This window comes from Hypanus sabinus, chromosome 1, assembly GCF_030144855.1.
Source record: "Hypanus sabinus isolate sHypSab1 chromosome 1, sHypSab1.hap1, whole genome shotgun sequence".
Taxonomy (NCBI): Eukaryota; Metazoa; Chordata; class Chondrichthyes; order Myliobatiformes; family Dasyatidae; genus Hypanus; species Hypanus sabinus.
Window position 1 is genome coordinate 161,744,555 of NC_082706.1, and position 27,578 is coordinate 161,772,132.

Consider the following 27,578-nt stretch of genomic DNA (forward strand, 5'->3'; position numbering starts at 1 on the left):
TCCCCATTGATGATGCAAAGATCATCGGCAGAGGCTCAGCAATCTTCTCCCTTGCCTCCCACAGTAGCCTGGGGTACATCTCGTCCAATCCCGGAGACTTATCCAATTTGATGCATTCCAAAAGCTTCAGCACATCCTCTTAATGTCTATATGCTTAAGCTTTTCAATCTTGTGTAAGTTATCCTGACAATTGTCAAGATCCTTCTCCGTACTGAATACTGAAGTAAAGTATTCACTAAGTACCTCTGCTATCTCCTCCAGATCCATACACACTTTTCCAATTTCACACTTGATTGGTCTTATACTCTCGCATCTTATCCTCTTGCTTTTCACATACTTGTAGAATGTCTTGGGGTTTTCTTTAATCCTGCTCGCCAAGGCCTTCTCATGGCCCTTTCTGGATCTCCTAATTTCATTCTTAAGCTCCTTAAGCTCCTTCCTGCTAGCCTTATAATCTTCTAGGTCTCTGTCATTACCTAGTTTTTTGAACTTTTCATTAGCTTTTCTTCTTGACTAGATTTTCAATAGTCTTTGTACACCACGGTTCCTGTACCATAACATCCTATCCCTGTTTCATTGAAATGCTCCATGCAAATATCCCCTGAACATTTGCCACATTTCTGCCATACAGCTCCCTGAGAACATCTGTTCCCAATTTATACTTCCAAGTTCCTACCAGATAGCTTCATATTTCCCCTTACTCTGATTAAACGCTTTCCTAACTTATCTGTTCCTATCCCTCTCCAGTGCTATGGTAAAGGAGATAGAATTGTGATTCCCCCATATCCAAAATGCTCTCCCACTGAGAGACCTGACACCTGACCAGGTTCTATTTCTCAATACCAGATCAAGTACAGCCTCTCATCTTGTAGGCGTATCTACATACTGTGTCAGTCAACCTTCCTGAACACACCTAACAAACTCCATCCCATCTAAACCCCTGCTCTAGGGAGATGCCAATCGATATTTAGTACATGAGCAAGAAACTTAGGGCAAAAATAGATCGTCGTGGCTATCCCTCGAGGTCGAGGATGATGGTTTCGTTCTGTTGATCTAGGCCCACAGAGTGATGACCCTGTGCGTGTATTTGTTTAACATGTACTTGATTTTGCACTCTAAGAAGCACATACTTCACAACTCAACCAACTGATTCCAATGGCATGGAAACAACGACAATTGGAGCTGATGGATTTGTTGCAGCCTTCATCAACTTTCACAGCCGTCGAGTTGGAGCCAATAGTTATCCCTGGCAAATTAGATAAAGAATCATCCTGAAAGATTCTCTAAGTATATTAGGACTAAAAGGATGGCTGTTGGAGAATATAGCCCCTTATCGATCAATGTAGAGTCAGTGGAAATGGCGAGGTCTAAATGAATTCTTGTCTGTGATGAAGAACACGAAAGCAAATGAATTCTGGGAGATGAGCAATGATGGTTTGGAGCATGTCAGTATTATGATGGAAGAGATGTTGAAGGTCTTGAAATTCAAAGGTAGATAAATCTCTGGATCTTGATTATATGGATCCTGGAATATTATGAGAAACAAGGGAAGAAGTGTCTGGGGCCCTGTTAGACAGTTTTGTATCTTTGAGTCAGAGATAAATTACCACAAAGCTGAAAGTTAGCTAATGAGCCCTTGTTTAAGTAATTAAGGAAGTACAGGCTGCTGAGTCTTGCTTTATTGGTAGGAAAGTTCTGAGAAGGGATTTGGTGAGGCAGAATTTATTTGAATTAAGAAAAGCAAGAACAGATTGGTGATAGATACAGGGCATGTAAAATTGCAGCTCAAATTTAAGTGAGAATTTTAAAGGAGGTAAATGAGAGGATTGTTGAGGGCAAGGCCATGAATTTAGTAAGGCCTCTGACAAAATCCCACACAATTGGCTTGCCTGGAAGATTAGATCATGGGATCCAAGGTAATATAGCTAAAATTAGTTTAGAGATTGGAGTCAGTATAGCAGTGGTGGGTTCTTTTATTCTTAATGATTTCTGACAGATTTAGCGGGTTTGAAGATGACATTTAAATTATTGCTGTCACCGGCAGTGAAGGAGTTTTGAGGTTAAGACAAGATGTAGATCAACTGGGAGTGTGGGCAAGGTAATGGCAGATGGAATTTAGGACAAACAGGTGTGGTGTGATGTTTTGGGAAGTTAAGCCAGAGCAGGATGCATTTTGAGAAATTGAACTAAAGCAGGATATAGACAGTGAATGACAGGGCCTTGGGGTTTATTACTGAGCTGGAAGATGTTAGGATGCAAGGACATGCATCCCTGAAAGTGACAGCATAGGTAGGTAGGTACACAGAACGTGAAAGTGATTTATGGCATGTTGGCCTTTATTGGCAAGGCATGAAATACAAGAGTTGGGATGTTGTGTTACACTTATATAAAAGGTGCAGTTCTGGTCACTGCACTATAGGAAAGTTGTGATTAAGCTAGAGCGGGTACAGAAAATACTGACAAGGGTATTATCTGGGTAGGAGGGCTTGAGTTGTTAGGATAGATTGGATAGGCTGGGTCTGCTTTCCATGGAACAAAGGAGACTGAAAAGTGATTATCAAAGAGGAATTTAAAATTGAGAAGCATAGATTGATAGCCTGTTTGCTTTCTCTGATAGTGGTGTCTAAAGCTAGAGAACATTCTACCAAGTAATAAGGAAGAGGTTTAAAGGGATCTGAGAGCTCAACTTTTCACATTAATTAGTATCTGGAATGAGCTGAGGAGATAATTGCAGTAGCAATATTAAAACATTTAATAGGCAGCTGGACAGGTACTTAAATAAGCAAAACCTAGAGTAGTATGAAATTAATACAGGTAAATAGAAATGTTTTGTTGTTCCTTAACTTTGCTTACAATGATCCCCACCCTCATTATTATAGAGAGGCATGATGCTCAGCATAGGCAGAGGAGGCCAAAGGGCCTGTTTCTAAGATATTTTGACTCTGATTCATTGATAACTCCAGTTCATTTGTCCAGCTGGTGAGATTTTGCTTTCTCTCTCAGGACTATTTAATGCACCTTTCTCTAACTGCAAAAGGATCAGATTTTCTTTAAACTTCATTAGCTGATTTGAAAGTAGCAACCAATTAAAAAAAGAACAATGAGCAGACAGATGACATTTAACTTATCCCGCAGCTTGCACAAACCTTTAACAAGGTAACCAGAACCGGAGCTTTAATCTGCAGGGTGTTTGTTCATGTCAAAGAAAAAGCAGATGAAAGGGTTGTAGTTAGTATGTTTTGCATTGCCTATTACAATCCCAGTAGTGCTGTGAAGTGCTAATTTCCTAATTTAAAAATTACAGTGTATGTAATGAAAATATTCTTGCTATAATGTACATAATTCAAAAACTTGGTGTTTTGGTTAATTTGTGACAGCACACGATTTTTTATTCTGTTTTTAAATTGTAAAATTATACAATATTTGCACATAAAATCACTGTCATACTTTGGAAACTAGTTATTAGAATACATACTATGTAATATTTTTGAATATTTTTCTTTAGACTAACTGTAAGGTATGGATGTGTTTGATCTTTAAAAAATACTCTGTAGTTCCTTGAAAAACATCAATTTACATATGATGAAACAGCAAAGCTGAACCTTTTATTTTTCAGTTATGCTGGTATCTCTGTACAGATTTTCCCATTGGGTTAGTCATTGAAAACAACAGCACAGAAACAAGCTCTATGTTCATCTAGTCTGAGTTTAACTAGTAATCTGCCTCGTCCCATTGATCTGCACAGGGGCCATAGCCATTCATACCATTCCATATTTGTACCTATCCAAATTTCTCTTTAATGTTGAAACGGAACCCGCATCTACCACTTCCACTGGCAGCTCATTCTACACTCTTACCACCTTCTGAATGAAGAACTTCCCTCTCATGTTCCCCTTAAAAGTTTCGTCTTTCACCCTTAGCCCAGGACCTTAGTTCTAGTCTCACCCAACCTCGGTGAAAAAGCCTGCTTGTTTTACCCAATCTATACCTCTCATAACTTGTATACCTTTATCAAATCTCATCTCAATCTTCTACATTCTAGGGAATACAATTTTAACCTATTTAACCTTTATCCATAATGAAACTCCTCAAGTCCTGGCAAAATCCTTGTAAATTTTCTCTGCACTCTTTCAATCTTATTGACATCTTTCCAACAGGTAGGAAACCAAAACTGCACACAATACTTCAAATTAGGCCTCACCAGCATCTTGTAGGATTCAGGATCCTGAATATTGCTTCAAGAGGTTCCACAAAACCTTTCTGAAGCCCTCTTCTCCATGTAAGAGATTAATCTGAATTTTCTTAAGTTGTGTGAATAACAATGTTAGTGCCAAGTTGCACCTCAACTTGGAATATGGACTGCATATGGACAACCTGCACTACATTGATAGACAGAATATGCTTCATTTTTTGTTCAACTATTCTCTGTAGTATACACCCCTTCCTTTTGAATTCAACTATCTGACAATAATTAGACCTTTTCATGATTGTTACCTTCCTAATGCTTTAACTTGTTTTTTTAAACATTTTAACTGTCCTTGATCCTTTGTTTAAATCGTGGTATCTTTTAAAAGGTATTTGATGAACTACTTGGTTATAGCCGTGTTAGAACAATTGATACTTATAAGGAGGCTTTGTAACTCAGCTCAGTTTCGTCTCCAGACTTGTGAGGACAAAGAGTTAAAACTTGTAGAGAAGTGTGAGAAAAGTGTTAATGAAATTCAGATGAATGCCATTGAAGTGGGTAGACAGAATTCAATGCAGAGATGTATTGCATTCATCCTCCAAGAATTTGAGTAAAAATAGTAACTGGTTCAGTTTTAATGGTGTGGAACTGTGGAGTTTGAGAGTATTCATACACCAATCCTTGGAGCTGGATAGTAAAAATCCTATTTAAAAAGGCAGTGAAATGTTTTGCCAGAAAATAAAAATTTATAAAAGCAAGTAAGCTATGCTAAGTCTATATTAAATACTAGTTAGAATATTGTACCTAATTGTCAAAAGTATCATTCCAGGAAGACGTTAAAACAAATGTAATTTACTTGAAGGAAGTTAGGAATGTTAGACTTAAATATCATGACTATATTCCAGCTATGAATGCCTTTTCATTGGCAATGTAGAGCAATCCATATTCCAAGCCTTCCCTGATAACTCAACCTGCACTACATTGATAAATTCATTGGTGCTGCTTCCTGTATCCATGCTGAGCTTGTAAATTTCATCAAATTTGCTTCCAGCTTCCACTCTGCCGTTAAATTCATTTGGTTCATTGGTTCACTTCTGGCTCCCTTTTCCCCTTTCTTGATCTGTCTTTCTCCATCTCTGGAGACAAACTAACAACATCTTTTATAAACCTGTTGATTCCCATGGCTTTCTTGACTATACCTCTTTCCACCCTGTCTTCTGTAAAAATGGTATTCCCTTTTCTCAATTCCTTCATCTGCGCTGCATCAGTTCCCAGGATGATGCTCTTCTTTCCAGGATGTCTTCAAAGAATGGGGTTTAGCTTCCTCCATCATTGAAGCTATCCTCAGCCATTTCTCTTCCATTTCCTAGACATCTGCACTCACCCCATCTTCCCGCTGCCTGAACAGCGACAGAGATAAAGTTCCCCTTGATCTTGCCTACCACCCCATCTCCGCATCCAACATATCATTCTCTGTAACTTCTGCCATCTTCAATGGGATCCTACCACCAAGCACATCTTGTGATTCCCTCTGTGATTCCCTTGTCCGTTCATACCTCCCCGCCAATCTCCCTCCTGGCACATATCCCTGCAAGCGACATGTCACTTGCCTCTATTCAGGGCCCCAAACAGTCCTACCAGGTGAAACAGCGTTTCACCTGTGAATATGTTAGGGTCGACTATTGTGTCCGATACTCCCCATGCGTTCTCCTTTACATTGGAGGACTGCTTTGTCGAGCACCTCTGTTCTATCTATCAGAAGCGAATTTCCCACTGGCCAACCATTTCAGTCCCCATCCCTATTCCCAGTCCACCAAATCAGTCCATGATTACCTTTTTTGCCACAATGAGGCCACTCTCAGGGTGGAGGAACGACATCTCTTAGTATGTCTAGGTGGCCTCCAATCTAATGGCATGAGCATCAATTTCTTCTTCTGGTAGTTTTTAACCCCCTCTTCCCTCTTTTTCTATTCCCGACTCTGGGCTCTTACCTCTTCTCACCGGCCTGTCACCTCCTCATCAATTCCCCTCTCCCATCAGACTCTTCCTCCTGCCCTTTATTGACTTTATTCATTTCATTAGATGCCGCCTGACCTGCTGAGTTCCTCCAGCATTTTGTGTGTGTGTTGCTCTTGATTTCCAGCATCTGTGGAATCTTTTGTGTTCTCTACAGTTCTGTTCTTCCCATTTAATGATGTCTTAACTAAAAATTCAACCCTGTTCAGTAACACTAGATAATATAAATGGTAGGGCACTGAGGAGTGCAGAGGAACAAAGGGATCTGGGAGTTCAGATACATAATTCCCTGAAAGTGGCATCAGAGGTACACAGGGTTGTAATGAAGGCTTTTGGATTCCTGGCATTCATAAATCGAAGTATTGAGTATAGGAATTGGGATGTTATGGTGAGGTTGTATAAGACATATTTTGGAGTATTGTGTGCAGTTCTGGTCACCTAACTATAGGAAGGATATCAGTAAGATTGAAAGAGTGCAGAGAAGATTTACTAGGATGTTGCAGGGTCTTCAGGAGTTGAGTTACAGGGAAAGATTGAACAGGTTAGGACTTCATTCTTTGGAGCATAGAAGAATGAGCGGGGATTTGATAGAGATTTACAAAATTATAGGGGTATAGAGAGAGTAAATGCAAGTAGGCTCTTTCCACTTAGATTAGAAGAGAAAAATATGCGAGGGCATGACTTTAGTGTGAAAGGGGAAAGGTTTAGGGGAACTTCTTCACTCAGAGTGGTGGGTGTGTGGAACGAGCTGCCATCTGATGTGGTAGATGTGGGCTCACTCATAAGTTTTAAGAATAAATTGGATAGATACATGGATGGGAGAGGTCTGGAGGATTATGGGCTAGGTGCAGGTCAGTGGGACTAGCGGACTAAAGTTTTGGCACAGACTAGAAGGACTGAATGGCCTGTTTTCTGTGCTGTAGTGGTCTGTGGTTCTATATACCTTAACATTTCTAAAGACCATGGTTTACTGTAATAAGAAAACTTGAAAAACTCTCTGCTGAGTCCTGCTTTGTCTTGTCCACTTACGGCCGACATTGTAGCACGATGTTACGCATTCCAGATTTCAATTCTGGTGCTGTTCTGTAAAAGTCTCTGTACCTCCTCCATGTGAAATGCATGAGTTTTCTCTAGGTCCTCGTGTTTCCTCCCATACCGGGTAGTTGACCATTGCAACTTGTCCTGTGGTTAGGATAGGGTTAAATCAAGGTTGTTAAGTGCTGCTGATTGGTGTGGCTCAAAGTGCTGAAAGCCTATTCCATGCTAAATAAAACAAATAAATTGTTTGGTCATTAAGCAAATCCTCAGTTTAAACTTTTTCACTTCAGTAGCCTAGCCTCCATCTGCCAAGGTTGAGATTTGGAATTCCCTTTCGAAACCTAATCCACTCCTCTTACCTCCAATACTAATGAAACTTTGTCATGGTTTTGGATATTAACTTCATTGTCAGAATTTTCCTGTGAGATAGCTTGGTGTATTTTATCATGTTAGAAATATCACACAAATAATAATTGGTGAATACCCTTTCATCAACATTCAGGAAATAATTGGGTCAAATTTGGTGTTTTTTAAGTGAAACTTAGTATACTTTCCTCCCTTCAAAATAACGCGGTTAATAATAAATGTAATGCAGATAAACTGATTTTGATATAAATCATCCAAACAAAAATTTGGTCTTCAGGGTTTTACTTGTTCACTCTGCTGACTGCTTGCATTATAAATTTGCTATGATTAATTTCTGAAATGTATTTTAATTATACTTTTTTATTCTTTTATTAATAGGCATTTAGACAACCATCACTTGTGGGACCCAAATGCATTTGCTGTTTCCTGCTTTAAAATTACAATGTATTCCATACAGGTTAGTGTGTAATATTTGGAAAAGCAATTTTTGTTATTTCTGAAAGCCATTTTACTGCTTTTCCTACATCTACTTAAGTCCATTATGGCTTGAATAAAAATATTGAAAAGTCTAATTTAATTGCTAAGAGTCCAGTGTCAACAGTCTGCACATTTGGAGTGCATGGAAATTTAAAAAAAACTGCAGATGCTAGAAATCCAAAATAAAAACAAAATGCTAAAACATTCAGCAGGTTAGTCAAAGTCTGTCAAAAGAGAAAGAGTTTACAATTCAGCTCAAAGATCCTTCTGCTGAGCTGGGCAAGATAGAAAAATAAGTTAGTTTTTACAGAGGGATGAGTGAGACAAAAGTAAATTTGAGTTGTGGGGATGAAGGTGATCTGGCTAATAGGTTAATGAAGGAAGAGAGAGAATCTTGAACAAAAGGCCAGGGACACAATAAAATGAGGCATTTGATGCATAGAACACAAGATCTCCCTTATCTCATTTCCACTCTAGCCTTTCTGTCCATAGCCTCCTGCTTTGTTATTACAGGAGCCGATGTGAGCATGAGGAACAGTAACTCATTTTCTATCTAGCCACCTAGCGGCTCCTGGCTTAATATTAAATTTTACAACATGTGGTGACTCCCTATAGACTTAACAAGCCTGTCTATGATATTTGCTCAGTTCTTGCTAGCACAAATTGACCTGCCTGGCTTGTCGTGCAGCCCTGCATTTCACAGCTTCACCTTCCTTTGTTTGCTTTTACCCTTCAGCTCCTTTGATTTGATTGCTTGTACGTTTTTGTTCCGAGTCTGTAACTTATTAACCCGTTGAAGCAGCTGACCTTGTTTACAGCTCAATCCTAACTAACTTCTCAGGCATTCGCTTAGTATCATTCATTCCTTTCCATCCTTAAAATAACTGTTTTCTCTTTTTGCTGGTTCTCACTAAGAGTCATTAACCAGAAACATTTCCCATGTTGTCTGATCTGCTGGATGTTTCCAGCATCATGTTTTATTTCAAGCAGGTGGGCTTAATTTTTATTGGGCCTTTTTATAATAGCATTTTATCCACAATAAGGTCTAGTGAGATAATGTGTGCAATGTGCATGGAAACTTAACATTTTCTGCTTAGTTTCATTTTAAAGCTCTCTTCCTTGCCTTGCATAAAAGTTGTTCTCTAATGTCTCAGTTGCACGTGCTCCTGGTTTGCTCATTACAATATAGCTAATGTTACAGGCTCAGCATTCTCATCATGTGATTCAGCAAATTCTTCGACACCTGGACACTCACAACAAGGATTCTCCAAGGGTCCGAGCTGGCATTGTGCAAGTCCTTTTAGAGACTGTTACTATAGCAGCAAAAGGTTCTGTTGGTAAGTAGCGCTAACAGTCGGAGGGGTAACGAGTAATGTTAATTGCATGTTCCTTTATTCGCTGTATATGTAAGAGTAATATAATAGTAAACTATAAACTTACTGATTCTCTCCTCAGCCTGCCACTGCGTTCTAGAATGTTTGTGTACGTCTGCATCATTCTTTTGTATCTGACGTTTATTCTGGAATGTAGTTTGTTCCGCATTTTCAATGAATCATAGATTCAAGATTATTATCAGCTTCTCTAATATAAACCGGAATCACCTTAGTGTAAGGGGCTGAATTTGTTAAGTGTATCCAGAAAAATTTCTTAAATCAGTGTGTGGGCTGTCCATTGAGAGGAGGGGCCTAATGTTGGGTATTGAGCCTGACCAACTGACTGACCTTTTCGTGGGTGAACATATGGGGAACAGTGACCCACAATTCCCCATCTTTCAGGACAGCTATAGGTAAGGATATGAGGGCATTAGGCATTAACTAAGAAGTGTTAATTGGGAACATCTTTTCTCCAGCATGTCCACATCAGAAATGTGGAGGGTGCTTAAAGATCAATTGTACAAATACAGGAAAGATATCTTTTTAGAAGGAAGGATGGGGATGGAAAGATGAGAGAACTTACGATTTCCAGAGAGGTGATGAATTTAGTCAAAAAGATAAAGGAAAAATACGTAAACCTTCAGGAATCAGGTCAAGTGAAGCACATGAGTTTAACAAAACAAGAAAAAAAAACTAAAGGAGGGAATTAGGAAAGCCAGGAGGGGTCTTGAAAAGTCCTTGGCAATTTGGAATAAGATGAATCCCAAGGCATTCTGTGCATACATAAGGAGTAAAAGGATAAATAGGGAGAGAGTTGGACCACTTAACGATGAAGAGGGTTTCTACAAAAAAGGATCTTAGTGATTGTAAGGATGAATTACAGCAGACTGAAAAGTTTGAGCATGTAGATATTAAGGAAGAGAATGTGCTGGAGATTTTGAAAATCATCAAGTTGGATAAGTCACCGGGACCAAAAAAAGATGTACCCAGGCAAACTGTGGGAGGCGAAGGAGGAGATTGCTGAGCCGTTAGTGATGATCTTTGCACCATCATTGGGGACAGGAGAGGTTCTGGAGGGTTGGAGGGTTGCGGATGTTGTTTCCTTATTCAAGAAAGGAAGTAGAGATAACCCAGGAAATTATAGGCCAGTGAGTCTTGCTTCAGTGGTTGGTAAATTGATAGAGAAGATCCTGAGAGGCAGGATTCATGAACATTTGGAGAAGTATAATATGATTAGGACTAGTCAGCCTGGCTTTGTCAAAGGCAGATCATGTTTGACGGGCCTGATAGAATTTTTTTGAGGATGTGACTAAACACATTGATGAAGGAAGAGTAGTAGATGTAGTGTATATGGATTTCAGCAAGGTATTTGATAATTTACTCCATGCAAGGCTTATTGAGAAAGTAAAGAGGCATGGGATCCAAGGGGACATTGCTTTGTGGATCCAGAACTGGCTTGCCCACAGAAGGCAAAGAGTGGTTGTAGACACATCATATTCAGCATGGAGGTCAGTGACCAGTGGTGTGCCTCAGGAATCTGTTCCGGGACCCTTACTCTTCATGATTTTTATAAATGACCTGGATGAGGAAGTGGAGGGATAGGTTAGTAAATTTGATAATGACACAAAGGTTGGGGGTGTTGTGGATAGTGTGGAGGGCTGTCAGGGGTTACAGCAGGACATTGATAGGATGCAAAACTGGGCTGAGAAGTGGCAGATGGAGTTCAACCCAGATAAGTGTGAAATGGTTCATTTTGGTAGGTCAAATATGATGGTGGAATATAGTATTAATGGTAAGACTCTTAGCAGTGTGGAGGATCAGACGGATCTTGGGGTCTGAGTCCATCGGACACTCAAAACTGCTGCAAGTTGACTCTGTGGTTAACAAGGCATATGGTGCATTGGTCTTCATCAATCATGGGATTGAGTTTAGGAGCTGAGAGGTAATGTTGCAGCTAAATTGGACCCTGGTCAGACCCCACTTGGAGTACTGTGCTCAGTGCCGGTTGCCTCACTAAAGGAAGGATGTGGAAACCATAGAAAGGATGCAGAAGGGAGTTACAAGGATGTTGCTTGGTTTGGGGAGCATTCCTTATGAGAATTGGTTGAGTGAACATGGCCTTTTCTCCTCGGAGCAATGGAGGATGAGAGGTGACCTGATAGAGGTATACAAGATGATGACAGGCATTGATCGTGTGGATGGTCAGAGGGTTTTTCCCTGGGTTGAAATGGCTGGCTTGAGAGGGTACAGTTTTAAGGTGCTTGGACGTAGATACAGAGGAGATATCGGGTAAATTTTGTATGCATAGAGTGGTAAGAGCATGAAATTAGTCAGCGACATGGTGGAGGCAGAAACCATAGGGTCTTTTAAGAGACTCCTGGGTAGGTGTATGGAGCTTAGAACAATAGAAGGCTATGGGTAGCTAGGTAATTTTTAAGGTAAGGACATGTTGGCACAGCTTTATGGGCTGAAGAGCCTGTATTGTGCTGTAGGTTTTCTGTGTTTCTATTTGCTTGGATGTAGAGAATGTGAGTGAGGTAGTTGGAGTGCATTGCTTTAGTATTTACCTAGGAAAAGGGTATGGAGGACCAGGGGATCAGTGCTGTGTATATAAATACGTTAAAGTGTTTAGAGGTCAAGGAGGAGGAAATATTGGGGCGCCTAAGTATTGTTAAGGTGGATGAGTCCCCAGGGCCTGATGGGATTTACCCCAGGTTATTGAAGGAGGCAAGAGATGAGTTTGCTAGATCCTTGATCAGTATATTTGTGTCCTCTGTCACCACAGGCGAGGGCCCAGAGGACCGGCGAGTGGCTTATGTACTTTTATTTAAGAAGGGAACAAGGGAAAAACCTTGGAACTATAGACTGGTGAAACTCACGTCAGTTGTAGAGAAATTGGAGGAGAAAATTCTTAGGGACAGGATACATGAGCATTTGGAAACCCACTGCCTAATTAGGGAGAGTCAGCATGGCTTTTTATGGGGTAAGTCATGTCTTACCAACTTGACTGAGTTTTTTTGACAAAATGATGAGAGAGATTGATGAGGGTAGGGCTGTGGATGTTGTCTACATGGCTTTTAGAAACCAGAAGATTAAGATGCATGGGATCTGCTGCAAATTGGCTGTTTGGATTAAGAACTGGTTTGTACATAGAAGACAGAGGGTAGTGGTTGAAAGGACTTATTCGAGCTGCAGGTCTGTAATTAGTGGACTTCCAAGGGTATTTGTGTTGGGACCTGTGCTGCTTGTGATGTACGTAAATGACCTGGATAAAAATGTGAATGGGTAGGTTAGTAAATTTAAGAATGACACCAAGATTGGTGGAGTTGTGGATAATGTAGAAGACTGGCAAATAATACAGTTGAAAATATGGGCTGAGGAATGGCGGATGGAGTTTAGCCCAGATAAACATGAGGTGTTGCACCTCAGTGGGGCAAATGCAAGGAGATAGTACACTGCTAAAGGCAAAGTACCCGTTGCTGAACAGAGAGATATTGGGATCCAAGTTCATCGCTCCTTGAAAGTGGCTACACAAGTCAATAAGGTGGTTAAGAAGGCTTATGGAATACTTGCTTTTATAAGTCGAGGCATTGAATTCAAAGGTCAGGAGGTTATTTACAACTTTATAAAACTCAGTAAGGCCATTTCTGGAGTATTGCATACAGTTCTGTCCGCTCCACTGTAGGAATGATGCTGAGGTTTTGGAGAAAGTGCACAGGAGGTTCACCAGGATGCTGCCTGGTTTGAAAGGCATGTGCTATCATGAGAGCCTGAATAAGCTAGGCCTGTTTTCTCTGGAGCATCAGAGGCTGAGGGGAGATCTGATAGAGGTTTACAAGATTATGAGGAGCATAGATGGAATGGACAGAAAGTATCTGTTTCCCGGGGTAGAAATGTGTAATATCAGAGGGCATGCTTTGAAGGTGAGAGGGGATAGGTTCGAGGGGTAAGTTTTTTACTCATCGTCATGGTTGCCTGGAATGCACTGCCTGATATAGTAGTAGAGGCAAATACATTAAATGGCCAGACGCTGTGTTGTACTCTGTGTTCTAAGAACATGGAACTGGACCTTGTTGGCCCGCAGCTTGCATGCTCACCACAATCCCATTTGACTGCTTAGATAGGAAAGGCATAAGAGGGATAGGTCTAAGTTTAAAAGTGAGCAGACTAGCTCAGTTTTGGAGTAGGCCTAATGCTGTTTATACACTGCCAGTTGTTCATGCCCTGGGTGACAGTTTCTTCTTCAGTGATCTGGTTATTGTCTTTTGCTTAGGCTCACGGTTATGCAGGAACTTCAGTATTAAAGTTAGTGCTTAAAATCATAATTATTAAGACACATGCACATTTTAAAACAACTAGAACATTTAATCTTCAATTGAATAGTAAAATGTAATACTCTTCTACTAGCAATCTTTATTTCCTTCCCCTTACTTGAAGATTAGTGGAGCTAATAAATCTGGTGCATTCCAAAGGACCAATGGGAAAAGTCTATGGAACTAGTCCCACAGCCAAATCTGTTGCTGATCTAGGTGGACTATATGACCCATATGTGTTTTTTTTTCCCCTTGTGGGATTTCTTTAGATTATTTCCAACAGGAGAAGTAAAAATGTATTTATGGATTATTCTTATTAAAATTGCTTACAAATTTTGAGATAGCATGCTAAATGCTTAATTGCTTGTGTGTCTAATTCAAACTGTGCTTGATCACTTTTATTTAGACTTGCCTTTCATTTGTATTTTCTTTTAGAAATGTTATACAGTTAATAACTTGTAGAGTACTAACCATAAAGTTGTTTTCCCACGTCAGGTCCAACTGTTTTAGAGGTGTTTAACACATTGCTGAAACACTTGCGCCTCAGTGTTGATTTTGAGTTGTCAAATCAGGATGCATCTACTGGTGTTTTATCAACAAGCAATGATGAGAAAGTAGTTCAGGATGCAATTATCCAAACGATTGGTGAGTACATATTTTAGCAATGTGAAATTGTGTGTTATTTACAGATGACACTAATTCTCCATGGATGTTAATGGTGTAAATTGAAATGGAAAATATTTAGCATGAAATCCATTTTATGCAGTGAACTTGCACAAAAACTCCTGAGCCTTCAGTAGGTGTGAAGTTGTGTGTAATTTACCAGTTTTATTGATTGGTTAAGCTCCGCGTTGTAGCACCAAGCATAATTTATGGTCCAGAATATGTGTGAAATGCTAGGACTCGAGTGGGTAAATGTCAGCAGTCAGGTTGCACGCAAAAAATGCAGAAGTCCCACATTTGTTCACCGAGCTGCATAATGATTTCCCAGCTGCATTTATAATTGTGCAGCATTTGTACTGCGGAGTCTTCCCACTCTGAGGGGTGATTGATAAGTTTGTGGCCTAAGGTAGAAGGAGTCAATTTTAGAAAACCTAGCACATTTATTTTTCAACATCGTCCCCTCCTACATTTACACACTTAGTCCAGCGGTTGTGGGGCATACGGATCCGTTCTTTGTAGAAGTGGTCCACAGCAGGGGTGACTGATAAGTTTGTGGTCTAAGGTAGAAGGAGATGAGTTATTAACTTCAAACTTTCTGCATTATTACTCAAAGAATTGAACTGCGCATGCATGTAACGAGAGCATCTTGGACCTCCAGGTGGTCCACAGCAGGGGTGATTGATAAGTTTGTGGCCTTAGGTGGTAGGACAACACGCACGGGCAGTTCAACTCTGAGTGAAAATGCAGAAAGTTTGAATAACTCATCTCCTTCTACTTTAGGCCATGAACTTATCAATCACCCCTGCTGTGGACCACTACTGGAGGTCCAAGATGCCGACTTCTACAAAGAAGGGATCCGTATGCTCCATGACCGCTGGACTAAGTGTATAAATGTAGGAAAAATAAATGTGCTAGGTTTTCTAAAATTAACTCCTTCTACCTTAGCCCACAAACTTATCGACCACCCCTCGTTTGTACTTCTGCTTGGACTAGGCTAATGTCTAGGATCCTACTGATCTCTAATAGGACAGCTGTAAGGAAGAACATTAAAAATAAAATGTTCAGATTTTATAGATGTTTTAATAGTTTATAAGTTCTGTTTTGGAATGTTTCTGATGGCTGGAGACATTTGAAAGGCAAGAAACAGTTGACAGTGTAGCTTTGACCGTTGTCATAGTTTCCAGTTATCTTGCAGACTGAGCTTGGTTTGATTGTCATCTTATCAGCAATTAAATGTTCAAAGTTCTGTCACGTAAGCTTTGCAGTTTTGGATCCTGAACTAGCTTGGAGCAAGTTCAGCCTTTGGTTTTCAAATCAGGTGTGGAATCCTCCTGTTGCTCAGTGGTTAGTGGAGCTGGTGTCCGATAATCAGCAAGTTTGGAACTATGTAGTTTGCTTGGGAGGGGAGGAACATAGGGTATTATTGCTTGGTATATAGGGTTATGTTTATCTTGGGGACTGAAGACTTGCATTATAGTGTTTTGAAAAAACTCTGTCACCATAGTAACTATTTCCATCAAATGTCATCATTATTTATGAACCAGCTCTCGTATTTTTCCTCTTGCTAGTAATGATACTGATTTGAGATCACAAGAAAAGATGAGCTGCATCATTTGATTTGTGAATTCCACTGCTAACTGTGAATGAAATTATTGTGAGGTTGGCAGCTTTCGTTGTTGATGCAGTTAATGTTATGGGGTTAACTGAACATGATTCAAATTTATTACACGTTGCTGGTGTTGCTTTGGTAATTAGGCCTTAGCCTTCTGTTTCTAATATTGGTGGACTTAGGAGTGCGAAGTGAAATCAGACCAAACCATCATTGCCTGCGGTTTTCTTTCTGGTAAAAGTTCAAAGTACATTTATTATTGATGTACGTGTGATGTCACCATATACCATTCTGAGACTCCTTTTATTGCGGGCAGTCACAGTAATGACAAGAAGCACAGTAGAAAGAATGAAAGACTGTCCCTGACAGGGCGGGCAACAACTAATATCCAACAACTAAGAAAAATAAATAAGTAGGCAATAAATAGCAACATGAGCTGAAGGGACCTTGAAATGAATCCAGTTCATGAATGGAGTGAGTGAAGTTACTCTCACTGGTTTAACAGCCTGATGGTTGAGGGGTAATAACTGTTCCTGAACCTGGTGATGTGGGTCTTGAGGCCCGTGTTCCACCTTCCTGAGGCAGCAGTGAGAAGAGAGCGTGGCCTGGATGGCGGGGGGGTTTTGATGAATGCTGCTTGCCTGTGACAACCCAGTGTAGCTGTGCTCAGTGGTGGGGAGGGCTTTACCCATGATCAACTGGAGATAATGATAAAATAAGTCAAAGTCAGCATGGTTTCTGTAAAGAGAAATCTTGCCTGAAAAATCTGTTGGAGTACTTTGAGAAAGTAACAAGCAGGGTGGACAAAGGGAAGACAGTGGATGTCATTTACTTGGATTTTCAGAATGCATTTGATAAGGTGCCACACATGAGTTACTAAACAAGGTGAAATCCTATGGCATTACAGGAGAGATACTGGCAGTGATAGAGGAATGGCTGACAGGCAGGAGGTGGTGAGTGGGAATAAATGGGACCTTTTCTGGTTGGCTGCTCATGACTAGTGGTGTTCACTGGGGTCAGTATTGGGACCACTGCTTTTCCCATTGTTTGTCAATAATTTATTTAGAGAAATTGAAGCCTTTTTGGCAAAGTTTGTGGATGATAAGAAGATAGGTGAGGGGGGGTTGGTGGTGCTGAGGAAGCAATGCGATTGTAGCAGGACTTAGACAAATTGGAAGAATGGGCAAAAAAGTGGCAGATGAAATTCAGTGTTGGAAAATGTATGATAATGCATTTTGGTGAAAGGAACAATAGTGCAGACTATTACCGTACCTAAATGGGGAGAAGGTTCAAACATCAGAGGTGCAGAAGGACTTGGGAGTCTTCATGCAAGACTCACAGAAGATTAATTTAGATGTTGAGTCTGTGGTAAAGAAGGCAAATGCAATGTTGGCATTTATTTCAAGGGAAGTAGAATATAAAAGCAAGAAGATAATGCTGAGCCTTTATAAGACACTTGTCAGGCTGCATGTAGGGTATTACCTACAGTTTTAGGTGTCATATCTCAGAAAGGATGGATTGTCATTGTAGAGAATCGAGAGGAAGTTTACAAGAATAATTCCAGGAATGAAGGGGTTAACACATGAGGAGCGTTTGGCAGCTTTGGGCCTGTACTCAATGGAATTTAGAAGAATGTGTGGAGGTTTGTCAGTTTTAGATGACATGTAGAATCTTCACAAGCTTCTAATGAAGTAGAGGTGCTGCCGTGCTTTCTTCATAATAGCAGTTATGGACTGTACCCAGGACAGATCCTCTGAAATGACAACACTGAGAAATTTAAAGTTGTTAGGAGTCCTATAGGAGGAATTTTCTTGAACTTTGTAAGAAAATACTAGACTGCAGGTTCTGATGGTCACCTGACGAATAACATACCCTGTTGGTTGAACCTGTTCTCTGTGAACAACCCTTTTCAGTTGATTTCCTTTATATTGTTGGAAATGGGCATGTTCAGTGATGAATGGATAACACTGAATTTCACTAGCTACTCCTTAGCAAATGACTGCATGCAGCAAGACCGAGAGAACATCCACTAATAAGCATCAATTAACAAGGACATGACAGATAATTTGTATCAGGAAGAAGATGGAGAGCTTAGTGTCATGTTATCATGACAGCAACCTTTCCCTCAATGTTTACAAAAGAACTGGTTGTTCACTTCAAAAAGGGTGGTGGTGCATATGCTCCTGAATTGAGAGCTTCAACTACCTGCTGTAGGTGTAGCCTGTGCTGGTCCAAACATGTTGATGTCATAGCCAAGGAAGCCCACCCAAACCTTTACTTCAAGAGGATAAACACATTTGGCATATTCCCATCAATCCTAACCCAATATTTTATCAACGTACCATAGAAAACAGTCTGTCCAGATGCATAAAGTATGGCAACTGGCATAGCTCCGTGCATCTTCTCTTCCATGGACTCTGCCTATACTGCTCGCTGCCTCAGTAAAGTGGCCAACATAAAGTCCCCAGCCACCCTGGACATTCTCTTTGCTCCCCTCCCGTTGGGCAGAAGATAGAGAAGTGTGAAAGCATATACAGTCGGGCTCAAGAACAGTTTCTGCCTCACTGTTATCATACTGTTGAATGGACCTCTTGTGAGATAATATGGATTCTTGGCCTCATAATTAGTCTTGTTATGATATTGCACTGTTTCGTTTACCTGCACTGCACTTTTTCAGTAGTTTTTACACTTCATTATGTCATTGTATTATTACCTTATGTTGGCTTAATGCACCATGTAATGATTTGATCTGTGTGAACAGTATGCAAGATGAGTTTTTCACAGCATCTTGGTGCTTTGCAGAATGATTGTAGCTCTTGGCCCTCAATTATTTGCAGCTATTAATAATGACTTGAAGGAAGCAGAGTGTAAGATATCCACATTTACTGATGGATAATGGATTTAATGTAGGAAAGTGTGAAGTAATACACTTTGCTAGGAGGAATCAAAAGGCAGATTGCAGTCACAATGGAAAAGATTGTAAATGATCACAGCAAGTCAAAGTATGCTTGTGCCTGAAATACAAAGTTATGAAGGTGTAGCAAATCGTTTAAAAGGCAAATGTTATAGTAAGAGGTTAAAGAAGCCTGATCTGTATTCTTGCCCAGTTCAGTAGAATCAGAGGTGATGTTGTTAAAACATTTAAAAGGCAGGGTAGGTATGCAAATATTTCCACTAATGGGAGCGATTCGAGAGAGGGGCATAGTTGGAAGGCAAGCAGTCATTTAAAACTGCATTGTGTGGGAATTCCTTCACACAGTCCTTGGTGAATTTCTTTGTTCTGGGGGGTTGCGGAGAGCTGTCATGCCACAAAAGTGCCCAGCAACAACTATCTGTGAGAAAGAAATCTAGTCACCTGCTCTTAATGTTCAAAGGCATTATAATTGTAAAATTGCCCACTATCACTATCCTGGAATGTCACCATTAACCAGAAACTCAATTGCATAAATATCACAGGCACAGGAGCAGACTGGAGACCTTTGCATGATTTACAAGGTACAGTTTAGGAATGTGATGGAATACCCCTCAGTTAAATAGAGAAGTGCAATACTAACAAATCTCAAGAAGCTTGATGCATCCAGACAAAGCAGTCGGCTTGACTGGCATCATTCTCTGTACAGTAGCTTCTGTGTGTGCCTTCTGCAAAGTTGCACCACTGTTACTCACCCTGGCACTATCCAATCCTGTGATCGCTACCATTTAAAAGGACAAGCGCAGCAGCCTGTGACAACATCAGCACCTGCAGCTTCCCCTTAAAGTTGTCTATTGGCCACATAGCATCAATTCCGTCATCTGGAGCATTAACGTATAACATGAATGTTAGTGGATCCAACACCAGCCCCTGTGAAGCACCATTGGTCACCAGCAGCCAAACCAGAAAAGGTCCCTTTATTCCCACTGTTTCTGTTCAGCCCAGGCTAGTACCTTTCCTGTATTACCATGGGCTCTTATCCTGTTTAATAGCTTCATGTGCAGCACCTTGTTAAAGACCTTCTGAAAATCCATGTTTGGGAATGAAAGGGTTAATGTATGATGGGCAGTTGATAGTCCTGGGCCTACATTGTCCAGAGTTTAGACAAATGAGGGAGTTGAAAAGTAATGTTACAGCTATACAAGACCTTGGTCAGACCCCACTTGGAGTACTGTGCTCATTTCTGATGACCTCACTACAGGAAGGATGTGGAAACCATAGGAAGGGTCCAGAGGAGATTTACAAGGATGTTGCCTGGATTGGGGAGCATGCCTTATGAGAATAGGTTGAGTGAACTTGGCTTTTTCTCTTTGGAGTGACAAAGGATGAGGTGACCTGATAGAGGTGTACAAGATGGTGAGAGGTATTGATCGTGTGGATAGTCAGAGGTTTTTTCCCAGGTCTTAAATGGCTAACATGAGTGAGCACAGTTTTAAGGTGCTTGGAAGTAGGTACAAAGGAGATGTCAGGGGTAAGTTTTTTACACAGAGAGTGGTGAGTGCGTGGAATGGGCTGCCGGCGACTATGGTAGAGGTGGATACTATAGGGTCTTTTAAGAGATTCCTGGATAGGTACATGGAGCTTAGAAAAATAGAGGGCTATGGGTAACCCTAGGTAATTTTTAAAGTAAGTACATGTTCGGCACGGCATTGTGGGCCGAAGGGTCTGTATTTTGCTGTAGATTTTCTGATTGGCTGCCAGTGACTAGCCGAGTTCTGCAGGGGTCAGTATTGGGGCTGTAACACATATTACATTATGTGTTAATGATTTGGATGACAGAATTGATGGCTTTGTGGCCAAGCTGTGGATGATATGAAGATAGATTTGGGGGGGGGGGAGGGTGGGGGGCAGGTAGTGTTGAGGAAACAGGGAGGCTATAGAACGACTTGGTCAAAGTGGGAAGTGGAATATAGTGCCGGTAAGTGTATGGTCATGCACTTTGTAGAATGAATAAAAGTATAAACTATTTCTAAATGAGGAGAAAGTTCAAAAATCCAAACTGCAAAGGGACTTGGGAGACTTCATGCAGGATTCCCTAAAGGTTAACTTGCAGGTTGAGTCAGTGATAAGGAAAGCAAATGCAATGTTGGCATTCATTTTGACGGGATGAGAATATAAAATTAAGGCTGTAATGCTGAGGCTTTATAAGGCACTGGTGAGTCCTCATTTGGAGTATTGTGAGCAGTTTTGGGCCCTTTATTTAAGAAAGGATGTGCTGACATTGGAGAAGGTTCAGAGGAGATTCACGAAAATTATTCTGGGAATGCAAGGCTTATCCTATGAGGAGTGTTTGATGGATCTGGGCTCACTAGAGTGGGCTCACTCATTAGAATTTATAAGAATGAGAGGGGATCTCATTAAAACCCATCGAATGTTGAAAGGCCTTGAGAGGAGGTTTCCTGTAGTGGAGGAGTCTAAGATCAGAGGGTACAGCCTCAGAATAGAGGGACATCCATTTAGAAAGGAGGATGAAGAGGAATTTCTTCAGCTGAAGAGTGGTGTATTTGTGGAATTCATTGCCACAGGCAGCTGAGGAGGCCAAGTCACTGGGTGCGTTTAAGGCGGAGGTTGACAGGTTCTTGATTAGCTGAGGTTTGAAAAGTTATAGGAAGAAGGCAAAATAACAGGGTTGAGAGGGAAATGGATCAGCCTTGATAAAATGGCAGAGCAGATTTGATGGGCCAAATTTGGCTCCTAAATCTTATGGTATAAATTTATTTTGCCACGGGGTGGTGGATCTGTAGAAGTTATTGCCACAGATGGTTGTAGAGATAAAGTTATTTGGTATATTTAAAGCAGAAGTTAATGGACTCTTGTTTAGTTAAGTGCGTCAAAGGTTACAGGAGGAAGGCAGGAGGTTGGGGTTGAGGATGGAAGCAAATTGGCCATGATTGAATAGCAGTATAGAGTCCATGAGCTGAATGGCCTAATTCCGTTCTCATGCCTTCTAGTCTTGTGATCCTAAATGGTACACAGTATAACTTGGTAAGTGCAGGAATAATTGGAACAACGAGCTTGAAAAGAAGATGTTGTTACAATAAGCTTAAAATAAATTATGAAGCAGCACATCTGACAACTTCTTAATTTTGGTAATAAATGGCACATCCTATTGTAGTGGGATATATATATATATAATAATAATTTAATTACAAATTTTGGGCCAACGTAACATGGTTTTAGGCAATGGTTGATTAGTGGCTTAGCAAAGACATTTTTCTTCTTGCACTGACATGTTTTGGTATAAGATAGTGAACTAGGTTCATAGTTCTGCTACAGAGCTGGGCTTTTCAGCCCAACTTTCCCATGCCGACCAATGTGTCATCCTGAGCTTGGTACCATTTGTCTACGTGTGGCTGGGACCCCTCTATGCTTTTCCTATCGATATCCCTGACTAAATATATTTTAAACTCTATAATTGAAACTGCCTCTGCCATTTCCTCTGGCAGCTTGTTCCACATGTCCACAACCCCCTGTGTGGGGTGGAAAAAGTTGCCCCCCCCCTCAATTTCCCTTTGAATATTTCCCCTCTTACCTTAAATCTACTCCCCCTAGTTTTAGACTCTTCTTCCTTGGCGAAAACAAACTGTTTATAAGTAGGTAATAAAGACACAATATACATTTTTTACTGATTTTTTTTGAAAAAACAATATTATTAGATATCAAACCATATTAATAATGTTCTGTGATTCAGTGTTTCAATGCATTTTTGTATTACCTTTTAAAATTTAAATCTTACCATAAGAAACAGGTTAGCAGAAACTTGGCCTCCTCCGTGCAACACAATTGTTTCTTAATTTCTTATTCAGTTGTTCCATCAGTTGTAAAGACTGATCGCTAACAAAGTTCACTTAATCCACCAGGTTAGTGGTCTAATTTGCATATACATGAGTATATGTGGAGGAGAGCATCTCTGCAAGATTACTTCATTATACAACCTGCAGTGAAAGTAGTTGATCCTGTCTTAAGTACAATTATCTCAAGCTGTTATCCTTTATCCTGCAATCTATCGACCATTTATTCAGAGATTACATGGTTGAACAGCCAAAACGACATGTGTACAGTGATGTTTGTGCAGAGCCTTAAACTTTGGGCAATATATTTCAATATTTGCTTTAGAGCTAATAGAATATGATACTCGTATAGCAAAAACAGTATAGATCTGTAGAAATTGCATGGGGGTTGGGTGTTCAGATGTTTAAAGTTTCTCTTATTCTTGCTCCAACACTAATTGCTGTTCCGTTCAAAAGTATTTAAGCTGATGTTAGTAGGAGAATACTGGGCCCTTGGATTTGTTAATAATGTTAAGAAAGGAATCAGTGTAGTGTCTCCAAGTTTAACTATAACAGGCCAAGCAGAAAAGTAAGTTGAGAGAGGTGAGGACTGTCTGCAAAGTGATATCAATTTAAGCAGGTGAAATATACAGTAAATATAGAAAATATTAAGTCTTGTTTAGACTTATGTTAGTTTTTTGATGTGTGAGAATTTTACTACAAAATTTTGTCATTGTGTATTAAAAATTTAATTGATCATAAAAATGGCTGAACTTGTCAACTTTATTTTAGGCTCTTTTGGAAGCAATCTTCCAGATTATCAAAGATCTGAAATAATTATGTTTATTATGGGAAAGGTACCCACCTTTGATACTGGAGCCCTGGAGTCGAGCTACTCTGGGTAAGTTATGATTCAGACTTGTGCTTTCTCAGTTAATAGGTACTGTCATGTGTTACCTTCTGCTTTAGATCAGATATTAAAATTTTCTTATCTAGTTGGTGTAAACTTTGGACATGTTAGCCACAGCAGTCAAATATACCACTATAAGCAAGATTCATAATGGTGGGAAATGTACTGTAGAAACTGGGCACCTATGCTGTCATATCCATTGTGGATCAATACCTCAAAGTGAAATGCCTTAGTCTTGCCTATCCTTAAAAAAAATCTTTCTTATTTTGATGCTATTTTAACTCCTATTCCTTTGTTCAGTTTATTTCTTCCCATTTCAATATTCCTTTCAGTACCTCTGTGTCTGCCATACCAAGGACTGGCAAATTCCCCTTCAAGGGCTTTGGTCCCAGCTCTGATGTCCAATATATCTGGCCAGTGCAGGTGCTATGTTCCTTAAAGCTAGCCTAATACTGCAGGTGTCGAAGGTTCTCTCTGCTGCATTATTTGTTTAGCTGAAGAAATTGTAGAATCTGTGCGTTTCTACAATTTCTTTTTTCGCCAGCATGAAACATGGCCAGTAATGAGGAGTCAACCTGCTTTTGAAGCCCTGCTTCTTAATATCTTTACTAACTCTAGTTTAAAAAAAGAACTTTTCAACTTTTTTTTTCTAATCATGACTTTGTTACAGCCTCTGAGCTTTTTTTAATTTCCACTTCTGAGAGGGATCTTTAACCTGAAATGTTTATTCTGTTTCTGTTTCCACAGATATTGCCCAATTTGCTGAATGTCTCTGACATTTTTTTAACTAATTTCCTCTTCATCTGTTTAAGTTTTTATTCATTGAGAATTAATTGCTGTAGAAGTATATTAGACTGTGCAGTAACACTAATTGGCATACTTGTATTTGAAATTGTATTTTTTTTTTGCAATTGAAATAAATACACTTTAAATCACAATTTAATTATTTAATGTTTAAAATTTGGCTTCTGGGTCGTGGTTGAATTAAGGTCAAAATTATATTTTCATGACACACAGACTTGACATTTCATGCTGAGATGTCGACTCTTAATTCCTTTTCATAAATGGTGTATGAACTACGTTGTTCCTCCAGCAGTTTGTGTGTGTTATTCTGCATTTCCAAAATCTGCAGAATCTCTTGTCTTTATGATATTTTCTGATCTTAAGATAATGAGGCCTATTTTAATTTGCAAGTTTGAATTGTTTGTAGGGACCGTGGAACAAGAACAATCCAGGTCAAACTACTACAATCATTACTTATGGTAAGATTTAAAAGAAAAAATGTAAATAGGGTTATTTAAATGGAACTTTGTTTTTTGAGGAAATATTTCAATATACCCCTTTGGAATTTTTCATCAAAACTGGAAAAATGAGATGATATTGTTTTTGAAGAGGGGGAAGGCTAGAGGAAGCAATGGAATGTCTGCAAGAGGATAAAAGCCAGGTTATGAAGGTAACAACTAACTTTAAAAACTGGCAGTTGGAGACAAAAAGACAATTGAGATGGAGGAGTGCAGGCAACTCTGTGGTCTGATGAGGAAAACATGAGATTTGTCTGAAATTATAACCTTCAGTTTTAAGTTCTGAAAGTTCTAATATCCTGGCAAACGCATCGCAAAACAAAAAAGCCTCATTAAGCATTGTTGGACCGTTGTTGAAGGCTGAAAATAGGGTTTAGAATGGAAGTAGGATAGAGAATAAAAATTACAAAGATTGAAAAGTTGGTGTCACGGTTCTGCACTTAATAGAGGTTTCCCATAAAACAATCATGCACACTGTACATTTTTCAATGAAATAGAAACCATATTGTGAGCAGCAAATCCAGTGTGCAAATTTGTCAATAGTGAAACTAAATTGTGCATCATATAAAAGGACCCTTTGGTTCCTTGACTGATGGACAGAGAAGAGGTAAAAGGGTAGATCCATTTTCCGAGACTGCATGGGAACGTGCTATGAACAGGTGAGATATTGCTAGAAATGATAGTGGACTTTGATTTGTGAAGGGAATATTCCTATTAAAAAGGAAAGAGGTGACTGGTGGCAGAATCCTGTTGGAAATTATAAGAAGATACAAAATGAATGTGGAGAAAAGATGAGCACAGTAAATTCTTTCCTTTGTCTGGATTGGTGGTGAGAGAGACAGCACAGAAAGAAGGTTAATGGAGAAGTGTGATTGAAACCCTGTAAGTACGGTGAGAGAACCACAATTAAGGCACTGGTATGAAAAGTCTGAGCATTAAAGAAGATAGAATGGATGTAGTGGTTAGAAGACCGAGAAGGTGTAGTTGAAACAGCTGTGGAAGTCAAATGGTTTTTTAATGGATATTGGTGGCTAACCTATCAGCTGAGATGGACATTTATATAAAAAAAAGCAAGGGAAGGAAAGGGATTTGCCTGTATGGACTATGTAAACAAGCCTAGAAATTGACAACAAAGATAATGAAGTTTTTATTTATTCTGTACAAGTGTAGGAAGCACTATCAGTACAATCATCAATGTACCAGAAAGAGTTGATGGTCGAGAATCATATCAAACAAAGAGGCAGACTTAGCTTGAGCCCATGTAAGTTCATAGCTACACTTTTTTTCATAGAAAATGAGTATATTTGTATAAGGGGTTGTTCAATGAATATGTTCAGCTAGCTAAGGGAAAGTGGAGGTGAAAGGAGACTGAGTTTTGTTCAAAGAAGAAACAAAAGGTTTTCAGAGCTTTATGTGGGATGGTGGGAAAGAAGGATTGAACATCTATTGTGAAGATGAGTCAGCTGGGACCAGGAAACTAGAAACTGTTTAGGTGATAGGACAAGGGTTACTAGAATACAAGTTGGAATGAATTGGACAAAGGTTAAAAGATAGAGGCCTGGTAGGGAAAAAAATTCTGTGAATTAAGAACATGATGTGGAACAACATCCTACATGAGTATAGATTAAATATATATAACATTACTGGAAAAGGGTCAAAAAGAAAATTTGGCAATTTTTTTGTGGAAATCTGGTGCTATTTTGTACTGCTGATTTAGTTTTATGTAAAATACTCCTTGGAATGTAAAAATACAGAAAATATATAGTTTAGTGGCAGATAAGCATAAGAGACTGATAGTTAATTTTGCTATGTACCTGAAACAAGTTTTACAAATAAGTAAGCAGAATATAAAATGAGTCTTTTTTTGTCCATAAGCCTGAGAGGTAATTAAATTGTTTACTATTTTTAATTAATACAGGTAACTTCAGGATACAAGGCCAAAAGTATAGCAGCTGCACTTCCTTCTCCATTTTTAGAGCCAATATTATCAGTTTCTTTAATGGAAGACAGTGAGCTGAGATTACTTGTCCTGTGTATTCTACATAGTCTTATTGATCGTCATGAGAACAAAGCAAAGTTCAAAGAAATGAGGTAAAATCATTTTGTTGGAATATTATTATAGATCTGTGTCTAATTTCATTCATTTGAATGATATTGTAATGTAGATCGTCTCTCAGCAAAGATCCCTTGGGATGCTGTATCTATCACCAGTAGAATTCTGGGTTCATGTTACTTTGAAATTTCTGTCAAAGTAAATTAAGTTGGGTCAAAATCTGAATGAAATTGTGTCATGTTTTTTGAGAGTGGACTGTCATGGAAACTTATCTCCAATCCACTCTGTCCTGGTGCAGAGTTTCGACCTAAAGTGTTGAAAATTCCTTTCCCCCACAGACTGCTCAATTACTCCAGGTCATTTGTTCTAGATTCCAGCATTTACTGTCTGTTGTGTCTCTGTTGCTGTAAAATATTCTTGGATGAACTTAAATGGGAAATGCATGGTGGTTTAACAAAAATAAAATCGAGGTGTGACATTGTACATAAATTATGAATTGTCCAGCAGACAGCAGTGGTGCTGGGTTACCAAC

The 27,578-nt window shown here is 39.6% G+C and overlaps 1 protein-coding gene across 7 annotated transcripts in view; it reads left to right on the top strand.

The window, feature by feature from the left end:
* The window catches only part of LOC132399553 (protein EFR3 homolog A-like), a 154,625-nt gene that overhangs the window by 97,286 nt on the left and 29,761 nt on the right, over positions 1-27,578 (top strand). For all 7 annotated transcript variants that reach the window (XM_059980036.1, XM_059980081.1, XM_059980072.1 and 4 more), the window contains 6 exons: positions 7,985-8,063; positions 9,285-9,420; positions 14,265-14,414; positions 23,575-23,683; positions 24,903-24,954; positions 26,912-27,084. In XM_059980036.1, coding sequence (XP_059836019.1) covers positions 7,985-8,063; positions 9,285-9,420; positions 14,265-14,414; positions 23,575-23,683; positions 24,903-24,954; positions 26,912-27,084 — 699 coding nt within the window. The remainder of the gene's footprint in view (positions 1-7,984; positions 8,064-9,284; positions 9,421-14,264; positions 14,415-23,574; positions 23,684-24,902; positions 24,955-26,911; positions 27,085-27,578) is intronic.